Source organism: Hylobates moloch, unplaced genomic scaffold (genome assembly GCF_009828535.3).
Source record: "Hylobates moloch isolate HMO894 unplaced genomic scaffold, HMol_V3 SCAFFOLD_16, whole genome shotgun sequence".
NCBI classification, from domain to species: domain Eukaryota; kingdom Metazoa; phylum Chordata; class Mammalia; order Primates; family Hylobatidae; genus Hylobates; species Hylobates moloch.
The window spans coordinates 55853051-55869591 of record NW_026652291.1 but is presented as its reverse complement, the minus strand read 5'-3'; the positions used below and the strand labels follow the sequence as shown (position 1 = coordinate 55869591).

General features: G+C 41.4%; 1 protein-coding gene and 1 pseudogene across 2 annotated transcripts in view; one reads left to right on the top strand and one right to left on the bottom strand.

Moving 5' to 3' along the window:
- NEMF (nuclear export mediator factor) overlaps positions 1–16541 on the bottom strand; it is a 75976-nt gene that overhangs the window by 48525 nt on the left and 10910 nt on the right. The window contains exons 5-15 of one of the 2 annotated variants that reach the window (XM_032135015.2): positions 16198–16346; positions 13656–13723; positions 9549–9635; positions 8605–8678; positions 7375–7445; positions 7219–7294; positions 6468–6530; positions 4202–4279; positions 3907–4115; positions 3473–3664; positions 3158–3221 (exon numbers count right to left, since the gene is read on the bottom strand). In XM_032135015.2, the coding sequence (XP_031990906.1) occupies positions 3158–3221; positions 3473–3664; positions 3907–4115; positions 4202–4279; positions 6468–6530; positions 7219–7294; positions 7375–7445; positions 8605–8678; positions 9549–9635; positions 13656–13723; positions 16198–16346 (1131 nt within the window). The remainder of the gene's footprint in view (positions 1–3157; positions 3222–3472; positions 3665–3906; positions 4116–4201; positions 4280–6467; positions 6531–7218; positions 7295–7374; positions 7446–8604; positions 8679–9548; positions 9636–13655; positions 13724–16197; positions 16347–16541) is intronic. The other variant, XM_032135016.2, reaches the window with a different exon arrangement.
- Positions 15228–15326, top strand: LOC116456382 (U6 spliceosomal RNA; annotated as a pseudogene).

Here is a 16541-nt window from a genome sequence, read left to right as displayed (position 1 = left end):
GAGGTTGGCTGGGCACAGTGTCCTCTCATTCCCGGCCGGGGCCGGGCAGTTCTCCTTTTCCAGACCTCACTTCCCAGACGATTGGCGGCCGGGCAGAGGCGCTCCTCACTTCCCAGAGGATGGGCGGCCGGGCAGAGGCGCTCCTCACTTCTTCCCAGACGGGGCGGCCGGGCAGAGGCGCTCCTCACTTCTTCCCAGACGGGGCGGCCGGGCAGAGGCCCTCCTCACCTCCCAGACGGGACGGCCGGGCAGAGGCACTCACTTCCCAGACGGGGCGGCCGGGCAGAGGCACTCCTCACTTCTTCCCAGACGGGGTGGCCGGGCAGAGGCGCTCCTCACTTCCCAGACGGGGCAGCCAGGCAGAGACGCCCCTCACCTCCCAGACGGAGCGGTGGCCGGTCAGAGGCTGCAATCCCAGCACCCTGGGAGGCCAAGGCAGGCGGCTGGGAGGCGGAGGCTGCAGAGAGCCAAGACCACGCCACCGCACTCCAGCCCGGGGAACACGGAGCACTGAGTGAGCGAGACTCCGTCTGCAGTCCCAGCACCTCGGGAGGCCGAGGCGGGCAGACCACTCGAGGTCAGGAGCTGGAGAGCAGCATGGCCAACATGGCAAAAGCGCGCCTCCAGGCAAAGGACAAAAAGCAGGCAGGGGTGGTGGCGCGCGCCCGCAATCCCAGGCAGCCTGCAGGCCGAGGCAGGACAATCATGGGAGCCGGACCCAGGGAGTGTGCAGCAAGTGGAGTATACTCCAGCCTGGGCCACAGAGGGAAGAAAAAAGAAAAAAAGAAAGAAGGAAAGGAAGGAAGGAAGGAAGGAAGGAAGGAAGGAAGGAAGGAAGGAAGGAAGGAAGGCAGGCAGGCAGGCAGGCAGGCAGGCAAGAATGTGTTTAAATAACACCAAAGTAAATGATGGGGCAAGAAATTTTTTAAATGTCACAAAATGGCACAATCTACACACATACACACACACAAATACACATACTTGAAAGTAATGAAGAAATGAAAATATTTTTGCCTTAAGTATTAAAATAATCTAAACCAAAGAATTACTACATGAAAATATTTGCCCAAGACCTACAAATTAATAAACACCTTGTCATTTTCTAGATACTGTGTACCTATCATGTGCTAGGTTCTAGGCTAGATGCCATTAGAGACACAAGAGTGAACAAGATGGACAAAGCCCCCACTCCCACCCCACTACGTCCAGAAGAGACAACTATTAATCATATAATCCTTTAAATAAGTATATAATGGTGAGTGCTTCTAAAGATGCTATAGGAATATAACAAGGAAACTCGATTTACACTGGATTATGGTCAAAGAAGGTATCTCTGAGAAAATGACATTTAAGCTGAATCCTCGACGACTAACGGGGTTATCAGGCAAAGAATAGGAAAAAGGGTATTATAAGCAAAAAAAAAAAGGACACGCAAGTAGTAATCAAGGGCAAAATGTCAAGAAAAGAGGTTGAAGCAGTAGACAGAGAGCCAAGTCACGAAGGCCACTCATTTAACAGCTATTAAAGTGCCTACTCTGTTCCAGGCAATATTCCAGGGATTGCGATGCAGCAATGAACAACACAAAGATTCTACTTCCATGCAATCTATATTCTAGAGGAAATCCAGAAAAAATATTCAAATAAACATATGTTGGGCTGGGGGGAGTGTTTTTCAAGAAGAAAATAAGGCAAAATAAAGAGAGAGATTCAGGGTGGTACTATCGTTAGTAATGAGTGGTCAAGGAAGGATTCTCTGATTAAATCTCATTTAAGTAGATACGTAAATGAAGAGAGGGGTCAAACTGAAAATTCCAGGTAGAGAGAACAGCAAGGGCAAAGACCCTGAGAGGAGAGCACGTGTCATTATTTTATGAACAGCTAAGATCCCAGTGTAGCCAGAAAGAGTGTATGCGAGGAGGAATGCAGGTGATGAGGTCAGAGGGGAGCAGATCTCCTGTCCTTCTTGCAGGATAGGAGAAGGGCTCTGAATTATATTAAGATGGGAAGCAACTGGAAGATTTTGTCCAGAGAGAAAGGACTTCACTTTTGCTTTATTTATTTTAATATATTTTTTGAGACAGTCTCGTTCTGTCTCCCAGGCTAGAGTGCAATGGCATGATCTCAGCTCACTGCAACCCCCACCTCCCGGGTTCATTAGATTCTCCCACCTCAGCCACCCAAGTAGCTGGGATTACAGGTACCAGCCATCACGTCAGGCTAATTTTTGTATTTTCAGTAGATATGGGGTTTCACCATGTTGGCCAGGCTGGTCTCAAACTCCCAGCTTCAAGCCATCCACCAGCCTCCGCCTTCCAAAGTGCTGGGATTACAGGCGTCAACCACTACACCCAGTCTTCACTTTTGATTCAAAAGGATCACAATGGGGCTAGGCGTGGTGGCTCACACCTGTAATCCCAGCACTTTGGGAGGCCGAGGGTCAAGGCCCGAAACAGGTGGATCACCTGAGGTCAGCAGTTTGAGACCAACCTGACCAACATGGTGAAACCCCGTCTCTACTAAAACTACAAAAATTAGCTGGGAATGGTGGCGGGTGCCTGTAATCCCAGCTACTCAGGAGGCTGAGGTGGGAGAATCACTTGAACCTGGGAGGCAGAAGTTGCAGTGAGCTGAGATCAAGCCATTGCACTCCGGCCTGAGCAATAACAGCGAAACTCCATCTCAAAAAAAAAAAAAAAGGGGTCACAATGGCTGCTATGTGGAGAACAGACTGTAGTAGGAAAGAGGAGGAGGAGAGAGATCCAATAAGAGGCTACTGTCATAGTCCATGTGAAGAGGTGATGGGGGACTAACCAGTGGAAATAATGAGTAGTAGCTAGATTCTGGCTGTACTTTAAAGAAAGAATCAAAGGGATTTACTGATGGATTGCATGATTTATGGGAAAAGAGTCCAGGATATCACAAACGTTTTTAACCTGAGTGAACAGAAAAATGAACGTGCTATTTACTGAGATGAGGAAGAATAAGGGATGAGCAGTCCTGGGGGGAAAAAATACTGGAAATACATACATTTAAAGCAAAGTTAAGTTTGAAAGATACTTCTGAATTAGAAAACTTCATTTAAACAGAAGAAATAATTATGTCCATTAAATTAAGCAGGCAAAAACAACTAACATTCACTCTAAGAAATACTCAGTACCTTCTCAGCAGCTTCAACAGTCTTTTGTGTTTTCTTAGCAGCATATCTCTTGTGATCATAATACCTAGAAAAACATATTTCTCTTAAAGTATAATATTTATTCTTTAGTTTTCTACTTAGTTCTAACTTTACAAATTCTCAAATTATGCAGAACAAATCAGAATTGTATAATTAACCAAACTAAATTTTAAAAAGTATTTTCACCCAAAAAAGGTATGCATATACAGGTGAAATTTTAAATTTTTTAAAATGTCCTTAATTCCTTAATTTATTGCAGATAATACTTGGCCTAAAATGTAAACTTAAATGACTTACTTTTTGGCATTGGCATATGCTGACAAGCTGAGATCAACATCTACAAGTAAGGGCTTATTTTTCTGAGGCTTCTGCAGCTGTTTATTCTTTTGTTTTTTCTTTCTTCCTTTTGGTGGTTCGGTTTCATTTTTCTCAACATTGACATCACCATCAACATCATCATCTTCCTCCTCTGATAACAAGTATGGATTTCTATTAAAAATATTCAATAGCATTTCACTAACGTCAATGACATCACTTTTATTTTCAATTTTCTTCTTCAATAAAATTATAAATGGTTTACAGTACTGAAAGTTTCATTATTTTAATCTAAATTAGTTTTTTCCCTTTGAGAATAAATTTCAAAATATGAAGAAAAAATGTTCAACACAGTGAACAATTAAAATAACAAAATAAAGACAAGCATTAACTGCTTGACTAAGAGTTAAACTTACCTTAGAAGCATTGTAACATGGTTTGTTTGTAGTTTTAATTCTTTGATTGCACTTGCAACAGGGTCTCCTTGAGCCTGGGCTTCTTTCACAATTAACCCAATTTCTGTCCAATCTATCTGGTTAGCTAAAGCACTTCGAACTACCTGAATGGCTCTGTCAACTATTTGTAGGTTCATTTCTATGAGCTCTCCTTTCAGTTTGTCTATTTCCTTAAGAAACAAACCACACACATTTACTACATTGTCAGTTAAAGTTAACATTTTTGAAAAAGCACTGAGAAAGCCAAACATAATACCTGAGCCTGCTGAAGAGCTTCCAATCTGTTTTCGTGATCCTTTCGAACATTATCTAATTTCTTCAATGCCTGCTTTTCCTTTTATTGGCAAAACAGATTTTTTAAAAATTAGATTTCTCCTACCTCATGACATCCCTCTCTTACTTCCCAACACTCACTATCCTGACCCCATCTATGCTGTTATCTAGCTGGCTGAAGTTCCCATAGTCTACCACCCTAGGCCTATCCCACTACAATGCGTTCCATGCCCCCAAATTACTTCTCCTGTTTCCCTAACTCCGACTCCTTATATAGAAAGGTATTTTGATTACAGGTTACTATGTATATAAGATATACCCCTAATACCCTTGGCATTATTCAAACAGGCAGAAATCAGGACTTTTTTTTTTTTTTTTTTTTTTTTTTGAGACGGAGTCTCGCTCTGTCGCCCAGGCTGGAGTGCAGTGGCGCACTCTCGGCTCACTGCAAGCTCCGCCTTCCAGGTTCACGCCATTCTCCTGCCTCAGCCTCCGAGTAGCTGGGACTACAGGCGCCCGCCACCACGCCCGGCTAATTTTTTGTATTTTTAGTAGAGACGGGGTTTCACTGTGGTCTTGATCTCCTGACCTCGGGATCCGCCCGCCTCGGCCTCCCAAAGTGCTGGGATTACAAGCGTGAGCCACCGCGCCCAGCCAGGACATTTTTTTCCTATGGCACAAAAGTAAAGTTTGGGAGAACAAATTCTTTATTTATTTATTTTTTTTAATAATAGAGACTGGGTCCCACTATGTTGCCCAGGCTGCTCTCAAACGTCTGAGCTCAATCCTCCCACCTTAGCCTCCCAGAGTGCTGGGATTACAGGCCTGAGCCACTGCACCTGGCAGGGAATGAATTCCTAAAGAGCATAAATTACCAAATGACTTTGTATTTTTTGCTGCTTTTGATTTTCTCAGAACTATTTCCAGTATTTTACAGAAACTTTTTCCCCTAAATTAATAAGACAAAGGCTCATGGTAGTTATTTGACCTTCTATATGGCATTTTATCATATATAATTTACATTTCAAGGTTATCAATTGGGGGGCAAAATTTCTAACGCTAGTAACATCATCAATTAATGAGTATTTAAATGCTAGATGAATTTTTTTTTTTAATTTAGATAAGAATGATGACTATTAAAACCCATAAAATGATTACCAAAATAAATCACTAGTATTTTGACACCCATGAAAACATGGGGTTCAGTTTACTAGCCAAAGTGCTGCCACCATTTGGTAATTACATGAGGTATATAATTCATCTGACTGGCCTACCTGCTTTGAAATTGTGCTATGATTAACTAATTTTTAAAAACTGAAGGGGAAGTGGTACAGGGATTCAAACAATTTGATTTTTTTTTCTTTAAGATAGAGTCTCACTCTGTCGTCCAGGCGGGAGTACAGTGGCACAGTCTCAGCTCATTGCAACCTCCACCTCCCAGGGTCAAACAATTCTTGTGCCTCAGGCTCCTGAGTAGCTGGACACCCATACCACACCCCGTTAATTTTTGTATTTCCAGCAGAGACAGGGTTTCACCATGTTGGCCAGGCTATTCTCAAACTCCTGACCTCAAGTGATCTGCCCGCCTCGGCCTCCCAAAGTGCTGGGATTTACAGGCGTGCGTCACCGTGCCTAGCCTCAAATAATTTGAAATTTTTGCAAACATATTTTAAGACTATTTTTGAAAAAATCAAATCCCCTTCAAATCAAGAGTGACTATTAACAATTTATGAAACTGTTCTGCAGCAAATGCTCTGAAAACATGGTCAAATGTGCTGGGAAAATACCGTGTATCACTTCTTTTGGAGTCATGATACACAGAAAACATATTAAGACCTAGCTTTAAAGTCCATTTAAAAAAGAAACGGTTTAATGATAAACAATATCCCCTCCTCTGGCCTATTTTAAATCTCCCCTAAAACAGTATCTCCTTAACAGCAATGTTTGAGAAGCTTTGGGTTGTTCTGAGCAAACCACATTAAGGTGTAAATAACAGGCCTCACCTTCCCACTGTATTTTCCTTTTTTTACAGAATATCTGAAATACTCATGAAACAAATGAGGACGTACTTTTCAACAATAAAATCCCCCATGGACCTTCCTCATAAACCTTCATCATAAATAAGAGGCAGGTCAGAGTTTTCCCGTACTACTTCTTACACTCTTTCTGAAAGCCTACCCTTTCCTATATCATCTACCCATCAAACCACTAGACTAGCTGGTTTAATATGTGTTTTTAATAATACATACCTGTTGTAAAGCTTTTAAGTCAATTTTCTGGCCTTCTATCTTGGAATAAAATTCATCCACAGCCTTATTAAAAAAACAGACAAACAACTAGTTGAAAAAAAAAAGCACCGTCTTTACTTCAACTTGCATACACAGAATTTTACTTTTTTTTTTTTTGAAACGGAGTCTCGCTCTGTTGCCCAGGGTGGATTGCAGTGGCACGATCTCAGCTCACTGATCTTCCACCTCCCAGGTTCAAGTGATTCTCCTGCCTCAGCCTCTCAAATAGCTGGGACTACAGGTGCACCCCACCACACACTGCTAATTTTTGTAGTTTTTCGTAGAGACAGGGTTTCACTGTGTTGGCCAGGCTGGTCTTGAACTCTGACCTCAAGTGATCCGCCTGCCTTGGCCTCCCAAAGTGCTGAAATTATAGGCATGAGCCAGCATGTCCAGCTGCATACACAGAATTTTAGATTCCACTGTGTTTCATAACACCACTCAAAGAACTTGAACAGATTTCCAGTAAATACATTATATGGCTAAACAGTATCAAGAATCAAATGAAGTTGAAATCTCTTGTCCTTCATCCTGAAATAAAGTGGCAACAATTATTTCCAACAACTGTATCTGTGACTACACTGATCTTTAATGCCCAGATTCACAGTGAATGTAAAGCAAGTATAGTTTCAATTTCTCAATAGAAGCAAGTTGATATTAACAGCTCATATCATGCTAACTAACTGGTAAAGGAACAGAATGGAAAACCCACCTTGTCAAATGATTCAAATTCTATATATGGACATTGTGAATGTTGAGAAAACAAGAAAGGATGAAATTCCTCATACCTGTAAAACATATTTATTATATCATATTCGAGAACATTAACAAACATCCAAAGCAAATTGACCCATGCCTATGTGCTTACGTGAGTATGTCTTCAACTGGTTTATCTGCTTCCAAGCTTGGTTTTATTTCTCTTTTCTGAATGATATATCCCTACAAAAATGCAATATTAAAATCATTCCTATTCATAATTAACAAAAATTTACTTTCTCTCTTTTTTTTTTTTTTGATACAGTCGTGCTCGCTCCATCACCCAGGCTGGAGTGCAGTGGTGTATTCTCGGCTCACTGCAACCTCTGCCTCCTGGGTTCAAGCGATTCTCATGCCTCAGCCTCCCAAGTAGCTGGGATTACAGGTGTGCACCACCATACCTGGCTAATTTTTGTATTTTTAGTAGAGACAGGTTTTGCCATGATGGCCAGGGTGGTCTCAAACTCTTGGTCTCAAGTGATCCGCCCACCTTGGCCTCCAAAAGTGCTGGGATCACAGGTGTGAGCCACCACACCTGGCCCAAAGATTTAGTTTCTGTGACTGATAATAATTTGCACCTAGCCCAAAGGTTTACTTTCTATGACTGATATTAATTTTAATTTTCTATAAATAGAGTTATACTTTGAAAAGGGAAGAAAAACACTCATAAGCTACTGGGTAATTCAAAAAATATTTAATAGTTGGGAGCTGCAAATCACAACATTTTTGAAAAGGGCTGACAAATGAAAATGTGCTTCTCTATCTAAAACAGCTAAAGAAATAATTGTAAATTCCTCAACTTTTCTGAAGAGCCAATACTAACCTGACATTAAACTTTCTATAAAAGATAGGGAACAGAAAAAAACTTACAAACCAAGAGAAATTTTTAAAACACTATCCTGGGCCGGGTGCAGTGGCCCATGTCTATAATCCCAGCACTTTGGGAGGCCAAGGTGGGCGGATCACTTGAGGTCAGGAGTTCGAGACCAGCCTGGCCAACATGGTGAAACCCCGTCTCTACTGAAAATATAAAAACTGTCTAGGCATGGTGGCACATGCCTGTAGTGCCAGCTACTCGGGAGGCTGAGACAGGAGAATCACTTCAACCAGGGAAGTAGAGGTTGCAATGAGCCAAGATCATGCCACTGCACTCCGCCTGGGTAACAGAGCAAGACTGTCTCAAAAAACAAAACAAATCAAAAAGAGTATACTGGTATAAGCATATTACAGATAACAATTTTCCAAATTAAAATACAATTTATATAATGATCCTTTAATGAACATTTAATTTCTGAAAACCCAAATAAATCACAACAATATATGTAAGTATACATGGTGCTACCTTCCCACTGAAGTTGGATGTTGTTTTCATATAGTCTTCTGCTTTCTGCAGAGAAACAAGTACTTTTTCAATATCTAATGGTGGGGGAAAAAAAGGAAAAAAGGAGTGCCAGTCAAGTGTCAATTAACCATGGCTAAACAACTATGCAGAAAAATAGGAAAGTGCTTATGAAATAATGTAGTGTTCAAGAAAATTAGAGATAGCGATTTCATGTTTGTAATCAGTATATATGGATATATGGTTACGTTTTGAACAGCCTATTGTCCAAGCAGCTTTTACTGAATCATCCACCTTTCCCTCCATGACCTGAAAGGAACTTTGTTCATAAACTAAATTCCCATATTATTTCAAATTATTTTTGGAATCTTTATGCTATTCCTTCTCCAAAAACTTAGTTTTAATTACTATAGCTTCATATTTTAATCTGTGAAGGGTTACACAGACAGTAATAATAGTAAACCATTACTAGTATTTTCCAGAGTTATCCTGAACATTTTTACATGCTTTTGCTCCATATAAACATCAGAGTCATTTTATAAAAACAAACAAAAACAAAACACCACCACCAGCATCTGTTGTCATTTTATGACTGCACTGATTTAGTACATTGCAGAAACTAAAACATTCACTAAAATCTCATTGAATTTTTTTTTTTGAGGGTGGTGATACCTGTTTTTGTGGGATTTTTTGAGATGCGGGTCTCACTCTGTTGCTTAGGCTGGAGTGCAGCAGTGCAGTTACCACCCACTGCAGCCTCAAACACCCAGGCTTAAGTGATCCTCCCACCTTAGCCTCCCAAAGTGCTGAGATTGCAGGCATGAGCCACTGTGCCCGGTCAAATGTTTTTCATTCTAGAACCACCTGCTCCCTTATTACTTTCCCAGAAAAAATTTTCATAGTTTAAAAAAAACGAAATAAATGAAAAATGTACCATGCAGACATACCTTTAGTTTCAAGTTTTTCATCCACTTTGACATTACCTGAGAATCCATTTTCTATAAGACAGTGTTCAATGAGAGCTGGTCCATAGGCTATAAATGCAGAGGATATTACTTTCAGTATTTTCCTATAAATTCTTTTTTGTTTTTGTTTTTTGATATGGAGTTTTACCCGTCGCCCAGGCTGGAGTGCAACAGTGCAATCTTGGCTCACTGCAACCTCCACCTCCCACCTCCTGCCTCAGCCTCCCGAGTAGCTAGGATCACAGGCACCCACCACCATGCCCAGCTAATTTTTGTATTTTTAGTAGGGACAGGGTTTCACCATGTTGTCCAGGCTGGTCTCGAACTCCTAACCTCAGGTGATCCACTCACCTCGACCTCCAAAAGTGCTGAGATTACAGGTGTGAGCCACCATGACCCAGACTAAAATTTAACATTCAAAATATAGCACAAATTTATATCCCAATATCAATGTTCTACTCAATAACAGTGGCTGGTGAAAACAACAATAAGTTTACTTATTTTGAAGTGTTACTTAGAAATGACAATTCTAGTTCTTAGACTGGGTGCAGTGGCTCACACCTATAATCCCAGCACTTTAGGAGGCCAAGGCAGGCAGATCACCTGAGGTCGGGAGCTGGAGACCAGCCTGACCAACAATGGAGAAACCCCATCTCTACTAAGAATACAATAAATTAGCCGGGCGTGGTGGCACATGCCTGTAATCCCAGCTACTTGGGAGGCTGAGGCATGAGAATCGCTTGAACCCGGGAGGCGGAGGCTGTGGTGAGCCAAGATCATGCCATTGCACTGCAGCCTGGGTAACAAGAGTGAAACTCCATCCCCCGCCCCCCCCCCCCCCCCCCAAAAAAAAAAAAAAAACAGAAATGACAATTCTAGTCCTTAAAGAAATTTGAGACTACAATTAACTTACAAAAGTCAGTACAAGTTATAGGAATTTAATGGGCTTCAACCACAATGAGGACTTTTCCCTGGAATGCAAGGTTGGTTTGGCAACCAAAAATTGGTTAATATAATACTCCATATTGATAAAATAAAGGAAAAAATCCATATATCATTTCAATAGATGCAGAAAAAGCATTTGACAAAATTCAACACTAATTCCTAATAAAAACTCTCAATAAACTAGGAATAGAGGGAGCATTCTCAACCTTATAAGGACACCTATGAAAAACCTACAGCTAACATGATAATTACTGGTGAAGGACTGATTCAATATTATCCCCCCAAGATCAGGAACAAGGAAAGAATATTCAGTCTCACACTGCTATTCAACATTGTACTGGAGGCTATAGCTAGCACAATAAGGCAAATTAATTAATAGCATTCAGATTCTAAAGGAAGAAGTAAAGCATCCTTATTCACAGATGACATGATCCTGTATGTTAAAAAATCCTGGACAGGCGTGGTGGCTCAAGCCTGTAATCTCAGCACTTTGGGAGGCTGAGGCAGGTGGATCACCTGAGGTTAGGAGTTTGAGACCAGCCTGACCAACATGGTGAAACCCAGTCTCTACTAAAAATACAAAAATTAGCCGGGCATGGTGGCAGATGTCTGTAATCCCAGCTACTTGGGAGGCTGAGGCAGGAGAATCGCTTGCACATGGGAGACTGAGGTTGCAGTGAACTGAAATAGCGCTACTGCACTCTAGCCTGGGCGACAGAGTGAGACTCCATCTAACAAAAAAAACAAAAACAAAAAAATGTAAAAAAAAAAAAAAAAAATCCTAAGGAACCCACAAAAAAAACCTACTAGAATGAATAAACAAGTTTATCAGGTTTGCAGGATACAAAAACCAATATATAGAAATCAATTGTATTTCTATGCAAAAATGAAATTAAGAAAACAATTCCACCGACAATAGCATCAAAAAGAATAGAACGTTTAGGAATAAATCTAACTGACAGAAATTAAAGATCTAAATAAATAGTCAGACATTCTCTCTTCATTGAAGACTCAATGTAGTTAAAACGGCAATTCTCCCCAGACTGATCCACAGACTTAATGTAACCCTTACCAGGCCAGGCAGTGGCTCACAGCTGTAATCGAGACCAGCCTGGCCAAGAGGGTGAAACCCCATCTCTACTACAAATACAAAACTTAGTGGGTGTGGTGGCACACACTTGTAATCCCAGCTATGTGGGAGGCTGAGGCAAGACAATCACTTGAACCCAGGAAGTGGAGGTTGCAATGAGCTGAGATCATGCCACTGCACTCCAGCCTGGGCAACAGAATGAGATTGTCTCAAATAATAGTAATAATGTAATCCTTATCAAAATCCTACGAGGCTTTTTTCGTAGAAAGTAACAAGTCAACTCTAAATTTTATAAGGAAATGCTGGCCAAGCGCAGTTGCTCACGCCTGTAATCCCAGCACTTTGGGAGGCTGAGGCGGGCAGACTGCTTGAGTTCAGGAGTTCGAGACCAACCTGGACAACATGGTAAAACCCTGTCTCTACCAAAAAATAGAAAAATTAGCCAGGAGTTCATCCCTGTGGTCCCAGCTACTTGTGGGGCTGAGGCAGGAGGATGGCCTGAACCTGGGAGGTTGAAGCTGCAGTGAGCAGTGTTCGTGGCACCACACTTCAGCCTGAGCAACAGAGCGAGACCCTTGGGAAATGCAAAAGATCTTTTGAAATGCCAAATGCCAAAACTCTTTTGAAAAAAAAAGTGAACAGAGGACATATAAGTTAAGTATCCCTTATGTGATGTGTTGGGATAGAAGTGTTTCAGATTTCAGATTTTTTCACATTTTGGAATATCTGCATATACATAATGAGATATCTTGGGGATGCAACCCAAGTCTAAACACAAAATTCATTTATAACTTTACACAATATAGCCTGGAGGTGATTTTATACAATATTTTAAATAATTCTGTATAGCTGTCACGTAAGGTTGGTGTGGAATTTTCCACCTGTGGCATCATGTCTGTGCTCAAAAAGTTTCAGACTTCAGGCCAAGCATGGTGGCTCACACCTGTAATCCCAGCACTTTGGGAGGCCAAGGCAGGTGGATCATGAGGTCAAGAGATCAAGACCATCCTGGCCAACATGGTGAAACCCCGTCTCTACTAAAAATACAAAAAAATTTAGCTGAGTGTGGTGGCATGCGCCTGTAGTCCCAGCTACTCGGGAGGCTGAGGCAGGAGAATCGCTTCAACCCGGGAGACAGAGGTTGCAGTGAGCCGAGATTGCACCACAGCACTCCAGCCTGGTGACAGAGAGAGACTCTGTCTCAAAAATAGTAATAATTTTGGGCTTAAGATTTTCACATTAGGAATGTTCAACCTGTACTACCTGATTTCAAACATTACAGAAATTTGCCAGGGGAAGGCCAAGTGTGGTGGCTCACATCTATAATCCCAGCAGTTTGGGTGGCCAAGGTGGGTGGACTGCTTGAGCTCAGGAGTTTGAGACCAGCCTGGGCAACATAATGAGACCCTACCTCTAAAACAAACAAAAAAATAAATTAAAAAAGAAAAGAAATTTGCATTTGCCAGGGAGACACTGGCTTAAACATACAAATTTTACAAATGCTATACTAACAGTTGGAAAGTTCTAAAGATAACTTTGAATGCATTCCAATTTCATAAGAGAGGAAGAGTAACTCTCTAGTGCTCAGTAATCAATGGTACCTGCCTCCCCCAGGTCTTCTCTAGATTCCTTAATATAGAGCTAAGTGATGATCTTCTCAAGTATAAAAGTGTATTGGGATCAAAAATGCTTATTGGGATCAAAAGGACCTGTCAGATGCTGGGATGCCCTGAGACCCACGAAATTAAAAAAAAAAAAAAACTAAGCTAAGTGGTTATTAAATCAAAGACTCATAATGAAAAAATCTGATTTCTTAGAATACTACCGTTAGCACTGAAGTACTAGATAACACAATCTGCATTGCTTTTAAATAAAATCTAACAGATAAAGCTCAAACTTCATGTGGTTTAACTTCTCTTCCTTTGACAGTAAACTCCTACTTACTCCAAGGATCACTTGTTCAAATTTTCTAATAAAACCTAAAAGATTTCAATATATTCCTGAAAACCACACTGTCTTGCAAACATTTCACTGCTATTCGCAGGAATACTCACGAAGTAATGGGTTAAGCACCCTCTTCAGTAGTTCACCCTTAGCTGTGCTGGCTACTATTTCAGTCAACCTGTGAAACAAAATTGACATGCCTCTTACTATCATATATTAAATAAACCTTACAGCAATCTTCATATTCATACTACTTTCATCTGTATCACTTCACTGATCTTTATAATAATCTGAAACATAACAGGAATTCATTCTTCTGTTGTGAGAAAATGGATCATAAAAGTAATTTATCCAAGATTAACAGGTTCTTGAAAGCAGTTGTCTAAGAGAAACCAGTATTTTTTTGACCAAGGCATATTGTCAGCAATGTGCCCACATATAAATGACATAAAAATTACATTTTTCTATAAAAGTTAAGTGTTTGTAAATTTTCATGCCATATCTTAATATCCAAAATGGCTTTACCTAATTAAGCATCTAACAACTTTTTTTTTTTTTTTGAGATGGTGTCTTGCTCTGTTGCCCAGGCTGGAGTACAGTGGTGCGATCTCGGCTCACTGCAAGCTCCGCCTCCCTGGTTCACGCCATTCTCCTGCCCCAACCTCCTGAGTAGCTAGGACTACAGGCCCACGCCATCACACCTGGCTAATTTTTTGTATTTTTAGTAGAGACGGGGTTTCACCGTGTTAGCCAGGATGGTCTTGATCTCCTGACCTTGTGATCCGCCCGCCTTGGCCTCCCGAAGTGGTGGGATTACAGACGTGAGCCACCGTGCCCAGCCAGCATCTAACGACTTTTAAGAACACTGTACATCAATGTGGTCCCCACACCAGCATCAGCATTACCTGAGAACTAGTTAGAAATGCAAATTCCTGGGCCCTAGACTAGATCTACTGAATTAGCAGACGGTGGGGGTGGCAATCTATGTTTTAACAAGCCCTCCAGGTAATGCTGATGCATGTTAATTTTTTTTATTTTTGAGATAGAGTTTTGCTCTGTTGCCAAGGCTGGAGTACAATGGCACAATCTCGGCTCACTGCAACCTCCGCCTCCTGGGTTCAAGCGATTCTCCTGCCTCAGCCTCCCAAATAGCTGACATTACAGGCATGCACCACCACGCCTGGCTAATTTTTTTTTTTTTTTAATTTAGTAGAGTCGGGGTTTCACCATGTTGGTCAGGCTGGTCTGAACTCCTGACTTCAGGTGATCCATCCTCCTCGGCCTCCCAAAGTGCTGGAATTACAGGCGTGAGCCACCGTGCCTGATCAACTTCATTTATTTATTTAATGTAGGCTAGTTAAGTGAAGCAGTGGGAGTGGAGAAGGAACAAAGAAATGATGATGTTAAACTTTAGGAACCACTGCTGTAGAATATGAGTCAGCAGGGCCTTCCAGCTAGCTGGAATACAGTTGAAATACAAAATAAGTGATTAATACAGCTACAATCATCTTTACCTCACCTTACTTCCCGTTTTCTTATGTAAACCAGAATTTCTCTCCCTTTGCCCTCTGCACAAGATATCCATCTGTCTTCTCACAGAGTAGCTAATAAGTCTCCTCAATTTACCAAGAAATCATAACCATTTGAAGTAACCCAAAACTTAGCTAAAAAACACATTGGGCTCGCTTCAGCTGCATATATACTAAAATTACAATGATACAGAGATTAGCACAACCCCTGCACAAGGATGACATGAAATTTGTTAAGTGTTCCATATTTTTTAATTTTAAATTTAAAATTTAAAAAAATTAAAATGAAAAAGAAAAACATGGGCTGGGCCCAGTCGCTCATACCTGTAACTCCAACACTTTAGAAGGCTGAAGTGGGAGGATTGCTAAAGCCACAAGTTCGAGACCAGCCTGGGCAACAAAGCAAGACTTAGCTTAAAAATGAGCCAGGCATTGTGGTGTGCTCCTGTAGTTCCATCTACTTGGGAGGCTCAGGCAGGAGGACTGCTTGAGCCCAGGAGTTCAAGACTGCAGTGAGCTATGATCACACCAACTGCACTCCAGCCTCAGGGAAGGGGGAGTGACATACCACCTCTAAAAAAACTAAAGACAACCGAGCGCAGTGGCTCATGCCTGTAATCCCAGCACCTTGGGAGGCCGAGGCAGGCAGATTACCTGAGGTCAGAAGATCAAGACCAGCATGGCTAACATGGTGAAATCCCATCTCTACTAAAAATACAAAAATTAGCTGGGCGTGGTGGCGCACGCCTGTAGTCCCAGCTACTTGGGAGGCTGAGGCAGGAGAATCGCTTGAACCTGGCATGCAGAGGTTGCAGTGAGCTGAGATTGTGCCACTGCACTCCAGCCTGCGCAACAGAGCGAGACTCCGTCTCAAAAAAAAAAAAACACCTAAAGACATACATTTGCCTCTCCCAAATAAGGCTTAATTGCTTACATGCACATTTATGTAGTTCAAACAGTCTAAATTGAGTTATGTTATCTAAGTAAAACAAAATATTTTTTCTCACAGTTCTTTCATGTTCTGACATATCACCCATTTTACCTTTTAAGAGACAGGGTCTCATTATGTTGCCCAGTACATTTTAATACAATATGAAATGGGTTTAAAAACAAAACACCTTACCTTTCCAAAGTAAGCAAAGGTTCAGCAGCTCTAGCATGATCAAGTGGATAGCGTTCACGAACAGCAAATTTAACATCATCTGCCTCATCAGTTCGAAACCTTAGAATATTTAAAATTACGTACTCATAATCTGTAAGAACAATGTTCCCCTGCAATAGAATAAAATACAATTTAGGGCTCTTTCAAATCATTTTTGAGGCCAGGCACAGTGGCTCACACCTGTAACCCCAGCACTGTGGAAGGCCGCGGCAGGCAGATCACTTGAGGTCAGGCCTTTGAGACCAGCCTGGCCAACATGGTGAAATTCCATCTCTACTAAAAATACAAAAGTTAGCCAGGTATGG